The sequence below is a fragment of the Danio aesculapii genome, chromosome 5, assembly GCF_903798145.1.
Source record: "Danio aesculapii chromosome 5, fDanAes4.1, whole genome shotgun sequence".
NCBI classification, from domain to species: domain Eukaryota; kingdom Metazoa; phylum Chordata; class Actinopteri; order Cypriniformes; family Danionidae; genus Danio; species Danio aesculapii.
In genome coordinates, this window is record NC_079439.1 from 12,391,825 (window position 1) to 12,407,657 (window position 15,833).

General features: G+C 35.9%; 1 protein-coding gene across 2 annotated transcripts in view; it reads right to left on the reverse strand.

Annotated features, from left to right (window-relative positions):
- rnft2 (ring finger protein, transmembrane 2) overlaps positions 1-15,393 on the reverse strand; it is a 31,689-nt gene extending 16,296 nt beyond the window's left edge. The window contains exons 1-7 of one of the 2 annotated variants that reach the window (XM_056457382.1): positions 15,296-15,393; positions 11,249-11,326; positions 10,652-11,028; positions 7,385-7,507; positions 7,128-7,204; positions 3,961-4,061; positions 1,451-1,604 (exon numbers count right to left, since the gene is read on the reverse strand). In XM_056457382.1, coding sequence (XP_056313357.1) covers positions 1,451-1,604; positions 3,961-4,061; positions 7,128-7,204; positions 7,385-7,507; positions 10,652-11,028; positions 11,249-11,326; positions 15,296-15,393 — 1,008 coding nt within the window. Of the gene's footprint in view, positions 1-1,450; positions 1,605-3,960; positions 4,062-7,127; positions 7,205-7,384; positions 7,508-10,651; positions 11,029-11,248; positions 11,327-14,627; positions 14,741-15,295 lie in introns of those variants that run through there. The other variant, XM_056457383.1, reaches the window with a different exon arrangement.
- Between the last annotated feature and the right edge of the window lie 440 nt (positions 15,394-15,833).

The window sequence follows — 15,833 nt, forward strand, 5'->3', positions numbered from 1 at the left end:
AATTTAGTTAGGGTTGGGGCGTGGGACACACCAAGCCGATGGTTGGCCGTTGGTCTTCTTCAGTCTGGCTATTTGGTTTGGTGTGTTCCACACGTTGCCTTTTGTCAGGTTAATGACAGAGCTAATTGGCTCGATTCATCATGTAGAAATGGCATCGGGACGTCGACTGGAGATCGCTCTGGTTGGTTATTCAGCAACAACTCAGAGCGCGAGTATGACATAGTGAAGTGATGTAACAATAAAACGATTCAAGTCAAGAAGGAACACAAAGTGGCCAGATGTAATTTTGCTACATTTCACAAATATGTGCAAATGATAAGGACTATTAAATTATCAGAAATATTTGTGTGAGTGAATCCCTCTATGGTGATTGACAATAACTGTGATAATGGTACTAAACACTGATTTGTTAACACGTTGCATGTCCGTCTGAAGTTCCAGTTTCCCATTCTGAACAAGAAAACAAAGTACTGCCCCCTATGGGTCAGAACACACGCTCTTGAATCAGCTGGCTGCTGTCTGTTTGGAGTGTTCATGGGCAGCTTTTTGGTCCAGACGGAACCAGACATGAACCAACACGAGGCAACAACATAGTTGAATTTTTTTCTTTGCTAGTTTGGAGTCGGTTTGGTGTGTCCCGGTCTTAAAATTTTAAGATTGCTAATTTGTTATGAAATTCTCCTGTAATTACTCCTTTTCTACCAATGCAGTTTGAGTGATGGTTCAGAGCCAGAGTCAAAATCGATTCCCAAAGCACTGGCTCTGAACCAGGAAAACGGTTTCTCAAGTAGCACTAAAACATTGCTGGACTAGAAATATGAACAGCTAGGACAAGGGGTTACCGTAATCGATAAGTGGAACAGAAACACCATATTTGAAAAAGCAGAGCTCCTGAAATGCTGAATCTCTGTCTATTCTAATTACATGTTATTCTCCCTTGTATTCCTCATAGTCTACACAAATTATGACAGGCTACATAAACACATTCTTTTATCATCTCATGTTTTTATCAACACATCTTTTAATCTCCATCCATTCAAATTAAGTCATGATCCATGAACATATTGGATTCGATGTTTGAATGTCAATCAAAGTTCTTAACGTTAATAGCAACAGATTGCTGATGCCGCGTTTGTATTTGGCACTTCTGTGGTTGTGTTGCTGGGAAATATGAGACACATGCAGTTGGGTCAGGCCTGGGTCAGACTCTACTCTACTCTACTCAAATGATTGGTTCAGTCTATTTGTTATGGTGTTAGAAAGCAAACATTCAAAAGAGAAAGATTCAAATACATATTAGCCATCCTGTTCAATGAATAGAGTTATGGGCATCGGTTTGCCAAAATTCAAAATCTCTTGACCAGTCTCCTTGCTACATTTATACTGGATGACTGTTCTTCATGATGAGATACAATGAAGTAATATGAAACGTAGTAAGTTACAGACTTACCTTGGACTTGAAGGCGAGGATGATTTTAGGCAGGAACAGTATGAAGCATTTGAGCTCGATGGTGAAATATTTCAGCACAAAATCTGTTATTCCTACAGCCCAGATCAGGTCAAAGAAATCAAAACTGTTGATGTTTGGTTTGGCAAAAATAAGGCTGAGGGGAGAAAATATGTATTTTTATTTTACAATTTGTTTTATTGAGTAAATTGCAGTATTATTTATAAAAATATCATTTAAAAAATCATAATTGTGTAGAATATATTTATAGTATATATTTGTGATATACAACCTTCAAAAGTTTGATGCCAATACATTTTTTTTAAATAATTGGATACATTAAATCAGATTGAGAGACAGTAGATGTGACAAAAAAAACGTCCTACTTCAAATAAATGCTGTTATTTTTAACAGTTTTCTATTAGTCAAAGAATCATGGAAAATATATATTAATATATATTATTACATATAAACATTTGTTTTCACCATTGATAATATTAATATAAACATTTCCTTGACATTAGAATTATTTCTGAAGGATCATGCGAGTAGGAATGCAACGATTAACCGATTTCACTATTAAAGCGCTTTAATTCTTCACGGTTAATTAATCGTAAAGGCTTCTCAACACCGCGTTTCTGTTGCATGGAATGAAACTGCTGCACAAACTATGCGCTAGTTCAGAGTTTGTACACCGAGGCTAATACACATGAACACTCGATTAACTATGGATAAGACACCTAGCAGCAGCGAGCCATTCACATATCGCATTTTTTCCTTGCGCAAGTTAGTTATTTCCAATGGAGGCGAGCCACTTGCATGCGCATGTTGGGATCGATGCACAAGTGGTGTTACATGCTTGCGCCTTCCAGGCTCATCCAGTTGAAAACATCTCTGTAGCAGCTTTCAGTGCAACGTAAACGAAAGATGTGTTAGACGAATCATTACAAATTATTAAAATGATTGTGCATGGACACAAACGATAACAACAGTAAATACTTAGCTAATATATAATAAAATACTATTATTTTTTCTTATTTTTATTTATTTATTAATTCATTGTTCTGTCATTTATTTTCAGTGTAAAATTATTACTTATGTTTAAAATCAAAAACTTTTTCACTTATTTTTAAGTCCAAAGAGAGAAATGAACTATTGTTTGTTTTTAATATTATTTTGTGCTTTATTATTTGGTTACTGAGCAGCAATAAATAACACTTTAAAATATAAGGAGTTTTCGTGTGATTTTCTAAACAAGTAGTGCTTTGAAATTAATGAATGCATAATGATTATGATAACCGTAAAACCGTGATTATTCCTCAGGCTATAAACGTACAACCAAAATCTATAATTGTTGTTTAAGTTCAAAATATCCAGATTAAAATATTACCGTTTTACTGCAATTCTTCTCATATAAATACAGGCTTAATGAGCAAAAATGACACATGTTCTTACCAACACCAAACTTTTGAAAAGTATTGTATACTTAGATATAACAATTAGGGTTGGGCGATGTCGACCAATTTGGCATCGTACAATGTCTAATGTTAAACATCGCGATGGCCGATGGCATCGTCCTCATAGGCGGTGGTGAATTAATTATTCATGTATATTAATTAATTCATGATAAATAAATTATTTGTAGCCCACCGTTTCAACTACCTGACCCGTATGGTCTGTTTTACCCATAACCAAATCATAAATAAATAAAGACAAGTCTGCGAAATGAATGGGCAGAGTGATCTGTGTCGTTATAATGGCGTCAACAAACTTGGTTGGTAAAAAAGGTGCACAACCAACAGTATCTGAGGTTTTGGCTAAAATTACGAAGTACAAGCGTGAAAGCGAAAGAGCAGTGTACACGTTGTGACACGTTACCTGACAGATTCAAAAGACCGAAGAGTCGTTAGATGGAGACAAGAATAATTAAATATCACGTTTAACAACTATAGTGAGATGCGATCCAGCGGTACATCCTTGATAATCTATTCGATGTGTTTGGTCACAAGATCTGCGTTTTCAGCGGTATAGTGTGGAAGGAGGGCTTATAAGAAATGCTAGATGAAACGCCAGTGTGGACGTGGATAATTTTCGTTCTAAAATGCCGTTTTAAAACTAAGACGTATTAGTGTAAACGGGGCCTAAGTGTGTATTTTTCACGAGCTTATTGAGGCTGCGACGGGGGCGGGGTGAAGGTTCACGATGGCGGCTCAGCATCGTGATGTCTATCGGCCATCACCGATGGATGATGGCATCATCTATCAACCCAACCCTAATAACGATAACAAAAAAATGTAAAACATAATATCAAAACCAGTGAATGCTTCAATAAAAGCTCAGTGAACCAAAATGTGGATAAACAAAAAATGATGGGAAACTAAATACTCACAAATGTTGATAGACACAAACATAAAATGAGAGATCACTCTGCAAAATGACAACATGAAGAAAATGAAAAGTTTTAAATGCATAAAGTAAATAAAAAATGGAATCAGGTATGAATGAGCCTGTACCTGTTGTGAAGTTCCTCAGTACTGAAGGTATAGTACACGTACACAATATTGCCAGCGAGAAACACCATAATCCAGAGGGTGGTAAACACAGACCTCTCCTCCTGAAAATACATCAGATCACATAGCCTTTTCAATTATTTTACAGGTTTATTTAAATGAAAATGCACTGTAATAATTCATTATTATTTTAATAAACAATATAATTTTGTAAACCTTTCAAATTTAACTTAACTTAATACTGATTAAAATATGCCGAAACAATCTGAATTTGAATTGTGTTTATTTTAAATTCAATGAATCTTTATTTCTATAGTGCTTTTACAATGTAGATTGTGTCATAGCAGCTTCACATAGAAGTTCTAGTAAATTGCAATTGAAACTGTGCCAGTCCAGTTTTCAAGAGTTTAGGTTCAATTTAGTTCAGTTTAGTGTGGTTTGAATTATTAACAATTGTAATTTAATAGAACTGGGTATTATATGCCATTAGTTGTCATGATGGTGCAGTGGGTAGCACGATCGCCTCATAGCAAGGTCGCTGGTTCGAGTCTCAGCTGGGACAGTTAGCATTTCTGTGTGGAGTTTGCATGTTCTCCCCGTGTTCGCATGGGTTTCCTCTGGGTGCTGTGGTTTACCCCACAGTCCAAAGACATGTGGTATTGGCAGGCCCACGTGGAATCTGCGCGCGCAGAATTCCGCAGATTTTTAGCCCATCATTAATTCTGTTTATTTACTTGAGTAAATGTGTGTAAATCTATATTTATTCACTTTTTTAATTAATTTCAGTAATATTATTGACTAATATGAAAATGTTCATCTGATTTATGAACAATGCAGTTTGTACAGTAATATTTTCTGTCTTTTAGTAGATATATTATATGAGAGACTTGCTTTGTTTACCAAATGAAGTGAATCTAATTGGATTTGCATTTTAAGCAAAAAATTAAAGTTAAAAAGATATAATTTTTTTATTTCACATATTAAGGTTTTAGTTATGATACTCCCAAAATAATTCGGCAGAAATCCACAGATTTTTACAAAAATTCTCCGCAGAAATAGCAAAAAACATCTGCAGATTCCGTCTGGCCCTTGGTATAGGTGAATTGGGTAAGCTAAATTGTCCGTAGTGTATGATTGTGTGTGTGAATGAGTGTGTATGGATGTTTCCCAGTGATTAGTTGCAGCATAAAACATATGCTGGATCAGTTGGCGGTTCATTCCGCTGTGGCGACCCCTGATTAAGAAAGAGACTAAGCCGAAAAGAAAATGAAAGAATTAATTTTATGCCATTAAAAATGGTACTGAATTAAAATTTCTTAATTTGAATTTGAATTTCTTAACTTGAATATTGAACATCTAACAACTGATTTTTATAGACATATTTTCAAACTTCAGTTTTTTTGGGGTCTGAATTTATGGACTGCAGGTATCCAGTTTGTAAAAATACAGTTTCAAGTTTTCAAGATAAAGAAATTCGGAACATCAATTTCAACATTCTTAAATTCAAAACCAGAAATTCAGATTGTGAAATTCAGATTTTAAACTCCATAATAAATCACACTGATAATCTGAATTATACTGATAAATAAGTATTTTTTTCGGCTGTGAAGCTGGGCTATTAATCAAACTGAAAAATCACAAAAGTGACTGAGCAAAGCTTTGATTGTAATCCACATCTTCTCAAGAACACACGGCACGATTTGAATTAATTGTGTTAAAAAAAAACACACACAAACTTGTCCAAACACACCCGAGAAAAATAGCGGTTGTTGAACAAACTGAAAATTTAACTGCGTTTATTTACAGCCTGACTAATACACACGACTATGGAATTATCCCACAGAAGGATTTTTTTTTTTAAACACTCGACTGTAGTTATTAGGCGAGTATGGAGTAAAAACATGTAACTATACGTGGCAATTTCACGTGCAGTACTTACTACAGTCGTAGTTCATTGAGAAGTGGTGCAAACAGCTATTATCTCTGTCATTATCGACAGATTAAACAGAATTCAAATTTAGACTATATTTTTGTTTTGCGTAGCTTAGCTGTGTACTACGACTCTGTATAGTAAACTCTGCTGAACTCATGTTCTAGAGGTTTACTAGAACGGGCTTTACTGACAAAATGCACATAAAAATCACCTCGATTAGATCACCTAGCCTTATTCGGCTGTAAAATATCACTTTGGCTGATCATATTTGGCAGCTGAAAATTAAGTCCATTCCTATTTCAAACTAGTAAAAATGTCAATAGAAGTTTATATGTTGAACTGTAGAGTTCAATTTAAAGAAATGAAAAGTCCTATAATGCTCGTCAATAGCATATATAAACACAAAAGCACCCATGAGTTACAAGCTACAGACATGTGATTATTAATTGATAGTTTCTGTGCTACACAATTTGACTGTTTTACTGTGTTGATCACATGAATGCAGCCTTAAAAAGCATAAGGGACTTTTGTTTAAAACATACAGCTGAAGTCAGAATTATTAGCCCCCCTGTTAATTTTTTTCCCCAATTTCTGTTCAACTGAGAGAAGATTTTCTCAACACATTTCTAAACATAATAGTTTTAATAACTCATTTCTAATAACTGATTTATTTTATCTTTGCTATGATGACAGTAAATAATATTTGACTGGATATTTTCCAAGACACTTAAAGTGACATTTAAAGGCTTAACTAGGTTAATTAGGTTAACTAGGCAGGTTAGGGTAATTAGGCAAGTTATTGTATAATGATGGTTTGTTCTGTAGGCTATTGAAAAAAAAATTGCTTAAAGGGGCTAATAATATTGATCTTAAAATGTTTTTGAAAAAATTAAAAACTATTTTTATTCTAGCCGAAATAAATCAAATAAGACTTTCTCCAGAAGAAAAAACATTATCAGACATACTGTGAAAATTTCCTTGCTCTGTTAAACTTTGAAAAAAATTCAAAAGGGGGCTAGTAATTCTGACTTCAATTGTACATATCACTGTAATGTCTTGTTTGAAGGCAAATACACATCTTTAAGTGCATAATTGTATATGAAGAAATACAGTGTGTACTTTAACAAAAGTATAAAAAAATTGTGTTTTTTTTTAAATTAAAAATGAAAGTTAAAATTAAAAATAAAAATTATTTATATTTATATATATATATATATATATATTTATTTAATCTCACCCGCAGTGCCACCTGATGCTTCAGTGTTGAGTTTGCAAAGGCAAATGTGCTGATCATTCCGATGCAAACAGCAATTCCTGAGAAAAACAAAGAAACGCGTCTCCTAATAACATAACAACAATTTTATGATAATGCTAGAATCATCTTAATATTATGTAAATCTTAATAACTTTGTCACTAATGTAGAAAACAAAGCACAATCTCAGTGACAAGTGACAACAGATTATGAATTATGCATCATAATATATTGAACCTACCGAGCTTATGCTGAAAGCAGACTTTAGCGAGGAGAATGAGGATAAAAGGGAATCCTCTCTGAAGCCATGTGACCACAGCCTTGAGTTCAGAGAGAGCAGGAGCTGGTGTAGAGGCATCTTCGCCTGATAACAGGAAGAAAAAAACATGCAAAACATTTTTAATGCGTAATTATATAAGCTTCACTGCCAAATGCCTCGTTGTGATTACCACTGTTTGAAAGACTATTTAACTACTAACATTAAGTTCATCTAGCGTTGAAGTTTATTTTAAAAAGTTAGTAATTTTTTCTTAAGACATTATGAATGAAATTTTAGACTTATACAGGGCTAAAAACTAGAGATTTTTTTTTTGCATGGCCCAGTTACTTCGGTAAATAGTTTTTGTAATAATGGAAGATCACGTAAAGGGATGTGTTGCTTTAGTTTTCTTTCCTTGATTATGGAAACTCATTTGGAGAATTTGCTGTAAAAAGCTGTCATGAATTGCATCTCTTTGCAATAAAAAAAAACTTATATATATATATACATTTAAAAAAAAATTGAGATAGATTATAGGTGAACTATTCTTGGACTAGGGAAGTTAAGACCTGTTAAAAGAGACCCTTTATTGCATTATAAACGGTCATATTTTGGTTTTAAGGGTCTCCAACAACAAGCTGATATGCATGTAAGGTCAAAAAAACACTTTGATTGTCTTATAATACCCATTTATTTTTACCCAATTATGCCAACGACTCCCATTTGATTCGTTTGGTGATTAATTTGTTCCCAAACCCCTCCTTAGTGTGAAGCTGATCGGCGCTGATTGAACCGATGACAAAGTCTGTTGTGATTGGATCGACTGTGTTCAGCGCCCACCATGGCTATGAATTAGCAAAGAGTATGTGTGAGCTCAATGCAGGAGTGCAACAAAGCAATACAGGTAAACACCAGCATATAACTCTACTCTTAACGCTAACCCCAATTAATATCAACAACACACATTCAGTATTAGTCCACACAGTGGCAAAAGTTGAACTATTTTGAAAATCGACCACGCCACGCGTGTGTAGGAAGAACATAGCAGCTACAAACAGCAGATGATCAGGAGGTTAGAAACGCATTTTAATTGGTAAAGGAAGAAGCACGCTTTCAATAGGGTTTTGGACGCGATATGTGAATAGCCCCATGAAGGTTTAACCTGAGAAATAATGTACGAGCACTGATCTATGAACGATAAGTGAATACAAGCTGCGCGGGGCAATTACAACTTATAACACACAATTAAACACATATTCACATAACTACAGAAAACGAGGCAACAATTTTAATTACACTTACATGTTATGATCCGGACAAAGAAGAAACAGGTCCATATGAACAGTTACTGACAATGTCCCATACAAAATAGTCTCTGCTGCTCCTTGCTTTAATAGCAAATGGCTGGCAAATCCCGTGTTGAAGCGCAAGTTATTGTATCAAAATCCGAAAAATGATCGAAACAAACACCGCACTAGGTTGGCTATACTGTGGTGTTGTTGTGAATATTAATTTGAACCCTTTATTCCCCACAGCCGAATCTCCATCTGTCATCTTCGAGTCATGATCAGTCTCATGATCCCTGCGCTGCGCTAGTGTCTGAAGAAAAACGCATTCATGTTTTACCAGATCTGGAACTACATATTTGGTGATGTACAGTATCACCGTTGACGTGTTTAAGCAAAAGATCGGAACCCAACTCAATTCATTCATTTGACTCAGAGTCGACTATTTTGTTAAAGAATCAACAGTTTTGATTTTTCCCTTTCATTTGGGGATATAGGGCATGCAGAATTTCAAAACCTCACTTGCAAAAAGTGGAAGTGGAAGGGCTAGCGCTGCCCACATTCTGTCAATACTATTGGGCAGCTAACATGAGGGATATGATGTTTTGGCATGAGTGTGATCAAGTTTCTTCCTATCAGTTAAATACATGTCCTAAGTGGCTACATTTTGAGGCTTGTCAGTTGGTAACAGTTCTTTAGCTGCAATTTTGTGGTCAAAATCTCTGTCATTGAAAATGGCTCAATGCAAGAATACATTCATTCATTCAATCATTCATTCATTTTCTGCTGCTTTTCCGGGGCTGAGTCGCGGGGACAGCAGTCTTAGGAGAGAACCCCAGACTTCCCTCTCCCCAGACACTTCCTCCAGCTCCTCCGGGGGGATCCCGAGGCATTCCCAGACCAGCCGAGAGACATAGTCCGTCCACCGTGTCCTGGGTCTTCCCCGAGACCTCCTACCAGTGGGACATGCCTGGAACACCTCCCTAGGTAGGCGTCCAGGAGGCATACGAAACAGATGCCCGAGGCACCTCAGCTGACTTCTCTCGATGTGGAGGAGCAGCGGCTCTACTCCGAGCTCCTCTTGGGTGTCAGAGCTCCTCACCCTATCCATAAGAGTGCGCCCTGCCACCCTTCGAAGGAAACTCATTTTGGCCGCTTGTATCAGAGATCTTGTCCTTTCACTCATGACCCAAAGCTCATAACCATGAGAGTGATTGTGTATGAAAATAAATGTTTACTGTGTCAGTATAACAATCCTAGCCTATATATAATGTTGAATATAATGCACGAAGGAATCTGATGATGACAAATGTCTCATTTTACCAGTGAAAACAAATGGTCTAATAATGCTCTCAATGACAAATGACAAGCACATGTCTTAAACATAATAAATCAACTTTATAATTATGAATAGTTGTATTCTGATGTCATAATTTTACTGTGAATTAACAAACAGGACATATTGAAAGTCTGTTCAAGTCCACCATAATGACTAAACAACATTTTGCATTTTAAGCAACAGTAGACCAACACATAGGCCTAATATTATTATTGTTGTTTTACTATATGTTTGAGAATGAACAATAATAATAGGCCAATCATATTAACCTTTATTTTACATTTACAGAATCGTGAGAAAATCGTGATCTTGATTTTAAGCAAAAAAATATATATCGTGATTCATATTTTTGCCAGAATCGTGCAGCCCTAATACAGTTTTAAACACGGCGCACTTTCAGATTTAAACCTCAGCTGGATATTTTCATTTACTTAGTGCTGTGTTACAGACTGCATGGAAGCTCATTTTTAAAAACCCATGATAGGGGCTCTTTAAAAGGATTTAGGACCTACAATGCAATATTTAAGTGACATTTAAGACTTTTTAAGACCCCGCGGACACCCTTTATATTGTGCAGCCATAATGTGATTAGTGTTTTATTAATTGAAATTCAGACATTCTCACCTCCGTCCTCTCTGCTGCCGTGTCTCTCAGCAGAAGTAGCCGCATGCAGGAGAGCAGAGCGGTGTTGACCAGAGTGGTGATGATGATGGTGGTGGTGATGATGGTGCTGAGAAGGGCGAGGAAGATAAGGTGGGTTCTCCGTCCGGTGCGAGGAGGCTTCGTCCCGGGTGGAGGACGCCATCTGGATGAAGACGTCCGGTGGAGAACCCAGAACCAGCCCTGCAGCCTGGAAGGGAGCTGAAGACACGTTTCCAGCAGAGACGCCCACCAGACCAGAGAAGAGCTGCTGGGGAGAAGTGGGAGAGTCTGGCTTCAGACAGTCAAACACCCCTCCTTCATCAAGACTGCTCTCTGAACCCAGAGTCTGACTCCTGTTCCTGTTAAAAATACACAACAGAAACAGGCTGAGCTTGTTCTACCAGGCCTAAAGCATTGATTTAAATGTAATTCCCATATTTAGTAACCGTTCCTGAGGATGTGTCTTAACTAGCGAGGCTGGTTGACTAGGCTTGGTTCAGTACCAAATGCTACTGACCAGATAATTCGATAAGTATAGAATTCTAAACATGTAAGGAATAAATGAGCTAAAAATTCAACCTTTCTGGTGGCATGCCCTCAGTATTGCTGCTGTGGCGTCTCTGCATGGCACCCGCTTTATCACCAGGAGCTCCAAAACTGGGTCGAAAAAAAATAGATTCATATTTATAATTTTAATCCAAACAAAATAGACTTACATAAAGTAAAAATACAAAGGACAGTGTATGAAAGAACAAAAGAACTGTTTAGATGAGGACATTGTAGACATAACATGGAGAGACAGGACCAAAAATGTTAATAATGACTTCATTTCACTTAGGAAACACAAAAGGACAAACTTTAGCATTTAACACAATTAGCAACTTTCTTCCAGGAGCGTTCATACTCCATAAACCAGAGGTACCCTAACTTCTTTGCATAATGAGCCAAAAACCAAATATCATTGAGAGCCGTGGGCAGAAGGTGAATATATCAAATAGTGATGCTAATAATAACCGATTAATAAATGTTAACTGAAAGTGTGCGTTTTTAACCGATTAATGGTATTAGTTGAATAATTAAAATATTTTATTATATATATTTTTAAGTTTGGGGGACGATCACAGCAAACTTATGTGTTGTGAGGGGCATCTTTTGATAGTTTACTAACGGCTGTGAGTGTTTTGCGGCGCCCTGCACGCCTCGCGTTTTTGCCGTTGTACACTGTGTGCTCGCAGTTGAAATAAAGCAAACTCTGAGCTGAAAAAGCATACATCAATCGCGTCTTTTTCATTCTTCAAACTAATAAAAGCAGAGGTGGGGTTTCTGTTGATTAAATGCATATTTTCTGTGGAGGGATCGATATGAGGTAGCCTGCTAATTTCATTTGACGGGAAAAAAAAGACATGATTAGACAAACAGCATATGCCGGATATTAAAAAGGATTCAGTCAGTGATTCTGTTTTGTAATCTAAACTTGTCATTTAGGTGAAAAATATCTAGGGCAAAACTATTTATTTTAATCTTTTTTTTTAGTTTATTCTGTTTTTCTATGCTGTTGAAAATGCTTCAGATGCTTGAAGATGTGCTGTTGTTCTGATGTTCTGTATGCTGTTGTTCACATGTTAAAATAAATCAGTATTTTAAAATGCAATATTTAATGTGTCAGACGCAAATCAGACACATTAATTATTTATTTCTTAAATAGTAATTTAATATTAATCTGACCAGTTCACCGTTATTATTCGGTTAACGAGCAACGGTTGTCGGTTGGCAATATTAACCGAAATGAGCATACCTAATACCAAACTATATTTCATTAAAGTTGCCATGGGAATTTTCTAATTTAGTTTTAGAAAACATTACTTTAAAATCATATTAACTAATGCAGTATAACATTTAAAATGATAACTTATCGCAATAAAAGCAGAAACAATCACATTTATAACAAAGTGAAATTCAACTCTGAATACATAGTCAAGCAGAATCTGCCATTGCCATGATTTGTCCTCTATCAGTCGGGTGACAGTATGTACATTTAAAAGTACATCTAATTAATTTCCACCATTAAATCGAAACATTTCAATTCACTTTTAACAATAAAACAGAGAAACAACAGGTTACCTTAGAATTGAAATGACAATCTCAACACTAGGCATGGGACGATAACCGTTTTCAAGGTATACCGCGGTTTGGAAAAGTCAAGGTTTTAAAACAGCCAAGATTTTCTGGCCCATGCCTACTCTAAATCATCGCCATCATTCTTCCTCTATTCTTAGATGGGATGGTGGGCCAAATGAAAGGTTACCATGGGCCAAATTTCGCCCGCAGGCCCTAGTCTCTGCCATAAACAAACAAACAAACAATAAATAAATAAATAGTGACATTACATTATATTTTTAGTCTTTTGAGACCAATCATATCCCTAAGTAAGGAACCAACTGAAACTGTAAATAACTAATTAAAATATTATTTATTAAATTAAAAGCAACTACAAACAAGTGTGTAAATGCTAAAATAAATGTCATTACTGGTTGAAAGGAAAAAAAACTATGATGTAAAATAAATGTGCATGTGTATAAATCATGTATGCAAGTATTTAGCCAAAAAGGCAGATAACGTTATATGGATAAGTGAATAGATGGACAAAAGATGTTAACTAGACAGACGGACCGATGGATGGATAGATGGACAGATTTTACTCTGGTAGCAAGTTTAACATCTATTTAATAAAAGGCGTATTTATCTATACTCTTAGACTAAGAATACTTAGTCTAAGAAGAGTCTTAGTATTCAATGACAGCGGTGTTGTAGTAATAACAATAGTACTTTACCATATTGTTTACTATTAGTAAATGATTACTTCCACAATTTTGTAACAAGTCATGAATGAACGAGTCTTCCATTGATGAATACAGTTCGGTTTAAATGACAACCAAATGTTCTAGAAACATGCAGAATACTTATATCTTGAAATAAAGGCAACACATTTAATGTTGGTGTTTTTAGTTTATTTTGTACATATACATTTTTTATTAAGATCTACGTCTATTTTAGTGCTTCTTAACTATGTTTGATTGATAATATATTTTTGTAATGTTTTTTTAGGTTGACAATTTAACATCAGTCCAGGGACAACAGATGAAAAATAGCCTTCTGGCTTATTCTGATGCATTTGCAGCAATGCTAATTAATGTACACTGTTCCTGCCAAATGAACAAATAAATAAATATAGGCAGAAAGGCAGATATGTGGTTAACTGAATAGATGGACAAATAAACTAAAAAGTAATCTGAACAAATAGATCAGACAGGCAGACAGGTAGGTAGGTAGGCAGACAGACAGACAGACTTTGTTCTGGTGCAAGTGTAACATCTATTTAATAAAAGACGTATTTATCTATGCTCTTAGTATTTGATGACAGCGGTGTAGTAGTAATAACAATAGTACTTTACCATATTGTTTACTATGAATACTTTCACAATTTTGTAACAAGTCATGAATGAACGAGTCTACCATTGATAAATACAGTTCGGTTTAAATGGCGACCAAATGTTCTAGAAACGAGTGATCTTACCTTGAAATTAAGGCAACACATTGAATGTTGAGTTGAATGTTTGTTATTAAATTAAAAGTAACTACAACAAGTGTGTAACTTGACTGACTGAAAGGAAAACTATAATGTAATATAAAAATGCACGTGCCTAAACCATGTAAACTGGATGGATGGATGGATAGATAGACTGATGGATAGATAGGAAGAAATATAAAACATCTTCGTATTTAATGACAGCGATATAGTACTAATAACTATAATTTTATTATTTTATTTTACTATTAACGTTAGCAAATTAACATTGCCACAATTGTGTAACAAGTGAATGAATGAGTCTTCCATTGATGAATTCGGTTCGAACGGCGACCAAATGTTTTAGAAACGAGCAGAATGGTTTTAACTTACCTTCATCGTGGCTTTTAACGGAAACGCGTAAACGACTATCTAATCGCTTTTTAATGTCATGTTTTCTTTAACAAACGCCAGAAATATGAAAGCATCAGTCAGTGACTGCAGAGCGGATGTGAACCGCTTTGTTTCCGGAAGTACCTACGAAGACCAGCCAATCACTACGCGGTGTTGCTCCGCATTTCCGCACGGAGAGGGCTGTTGTTGTGCAGCTTGATTTCTGGAAGTCATATTTAAACAAATTGAATTACGAACTCGACAGATAATCTCGTCACACTCCTGTATGTTAGTCGTTTATATCCATTCGGTTTATCTGATTAATAAATAAACGCCGTGCATGTTTCGATTGCTCCGGTAACGTTAGCTGGCTTTGTTTTGAATCGGCAACTGTCAGAATGATTCGCATCAGTGCTAAAGTCTCCATCCAGAATATTTAACGCATAAAATGGGTTAAATGATTCTAAAACTCGCAGTTTGTCTAACTATTGACGGCAATCCATAACGACAGGCGGCCTGTGTCGGATAACGGTGTCATACAACACGATTTAAACGCCCGATCTGACGGTGTGGGTTCGCGATGCAAAAGATGCTGTGTTAATTCAGTCAGCTGGATCTCTCCGTGTGAGATCACCGATTATTTAGATCTCCACCATATCTAACGTTACCTGGACCTGGTGCACATCCAGAAGAACGCCTCCATGGTGTTGCGCCGGCTCCTGCGCAAGCGTTGGGTCCTGGGGGTCGTGTTCGGATTGTCGCTCATCTACTTTCTCAGCAGCACCCTCAAACAGGTGACTAGTGTATGAAGAAGAGCTCATTTCTGATGCTGCTGTACTCATGTCTCTCCACCAGGGAGGAAAAAATATCACGCTCAACAAGGCTGCATTTATTTGGTTCAAAATACAACGCAAATACAATTGTGCTATATTAATATAATTAAAAATGTATGAAAAACGTGATCAAAATATTAAATATATGAAGAGTTCAGATGCAAAAGCCTCTAAGTGCCATCTGAAATTTTATTTTAAAATGAGCATTTGTGGCTTCTGTGTATAGGTTCATTATAGGCTAATTTCACATTTATCAGAATCAGAATCAGTTTTATTACCAAGTGTGCTTCACACACACAAGGAATTTGTTTTGGCTACAGAAGCTTCCAGTGTACATAAAGTGACAAGTGACCAACACAAAATAAATATGAAA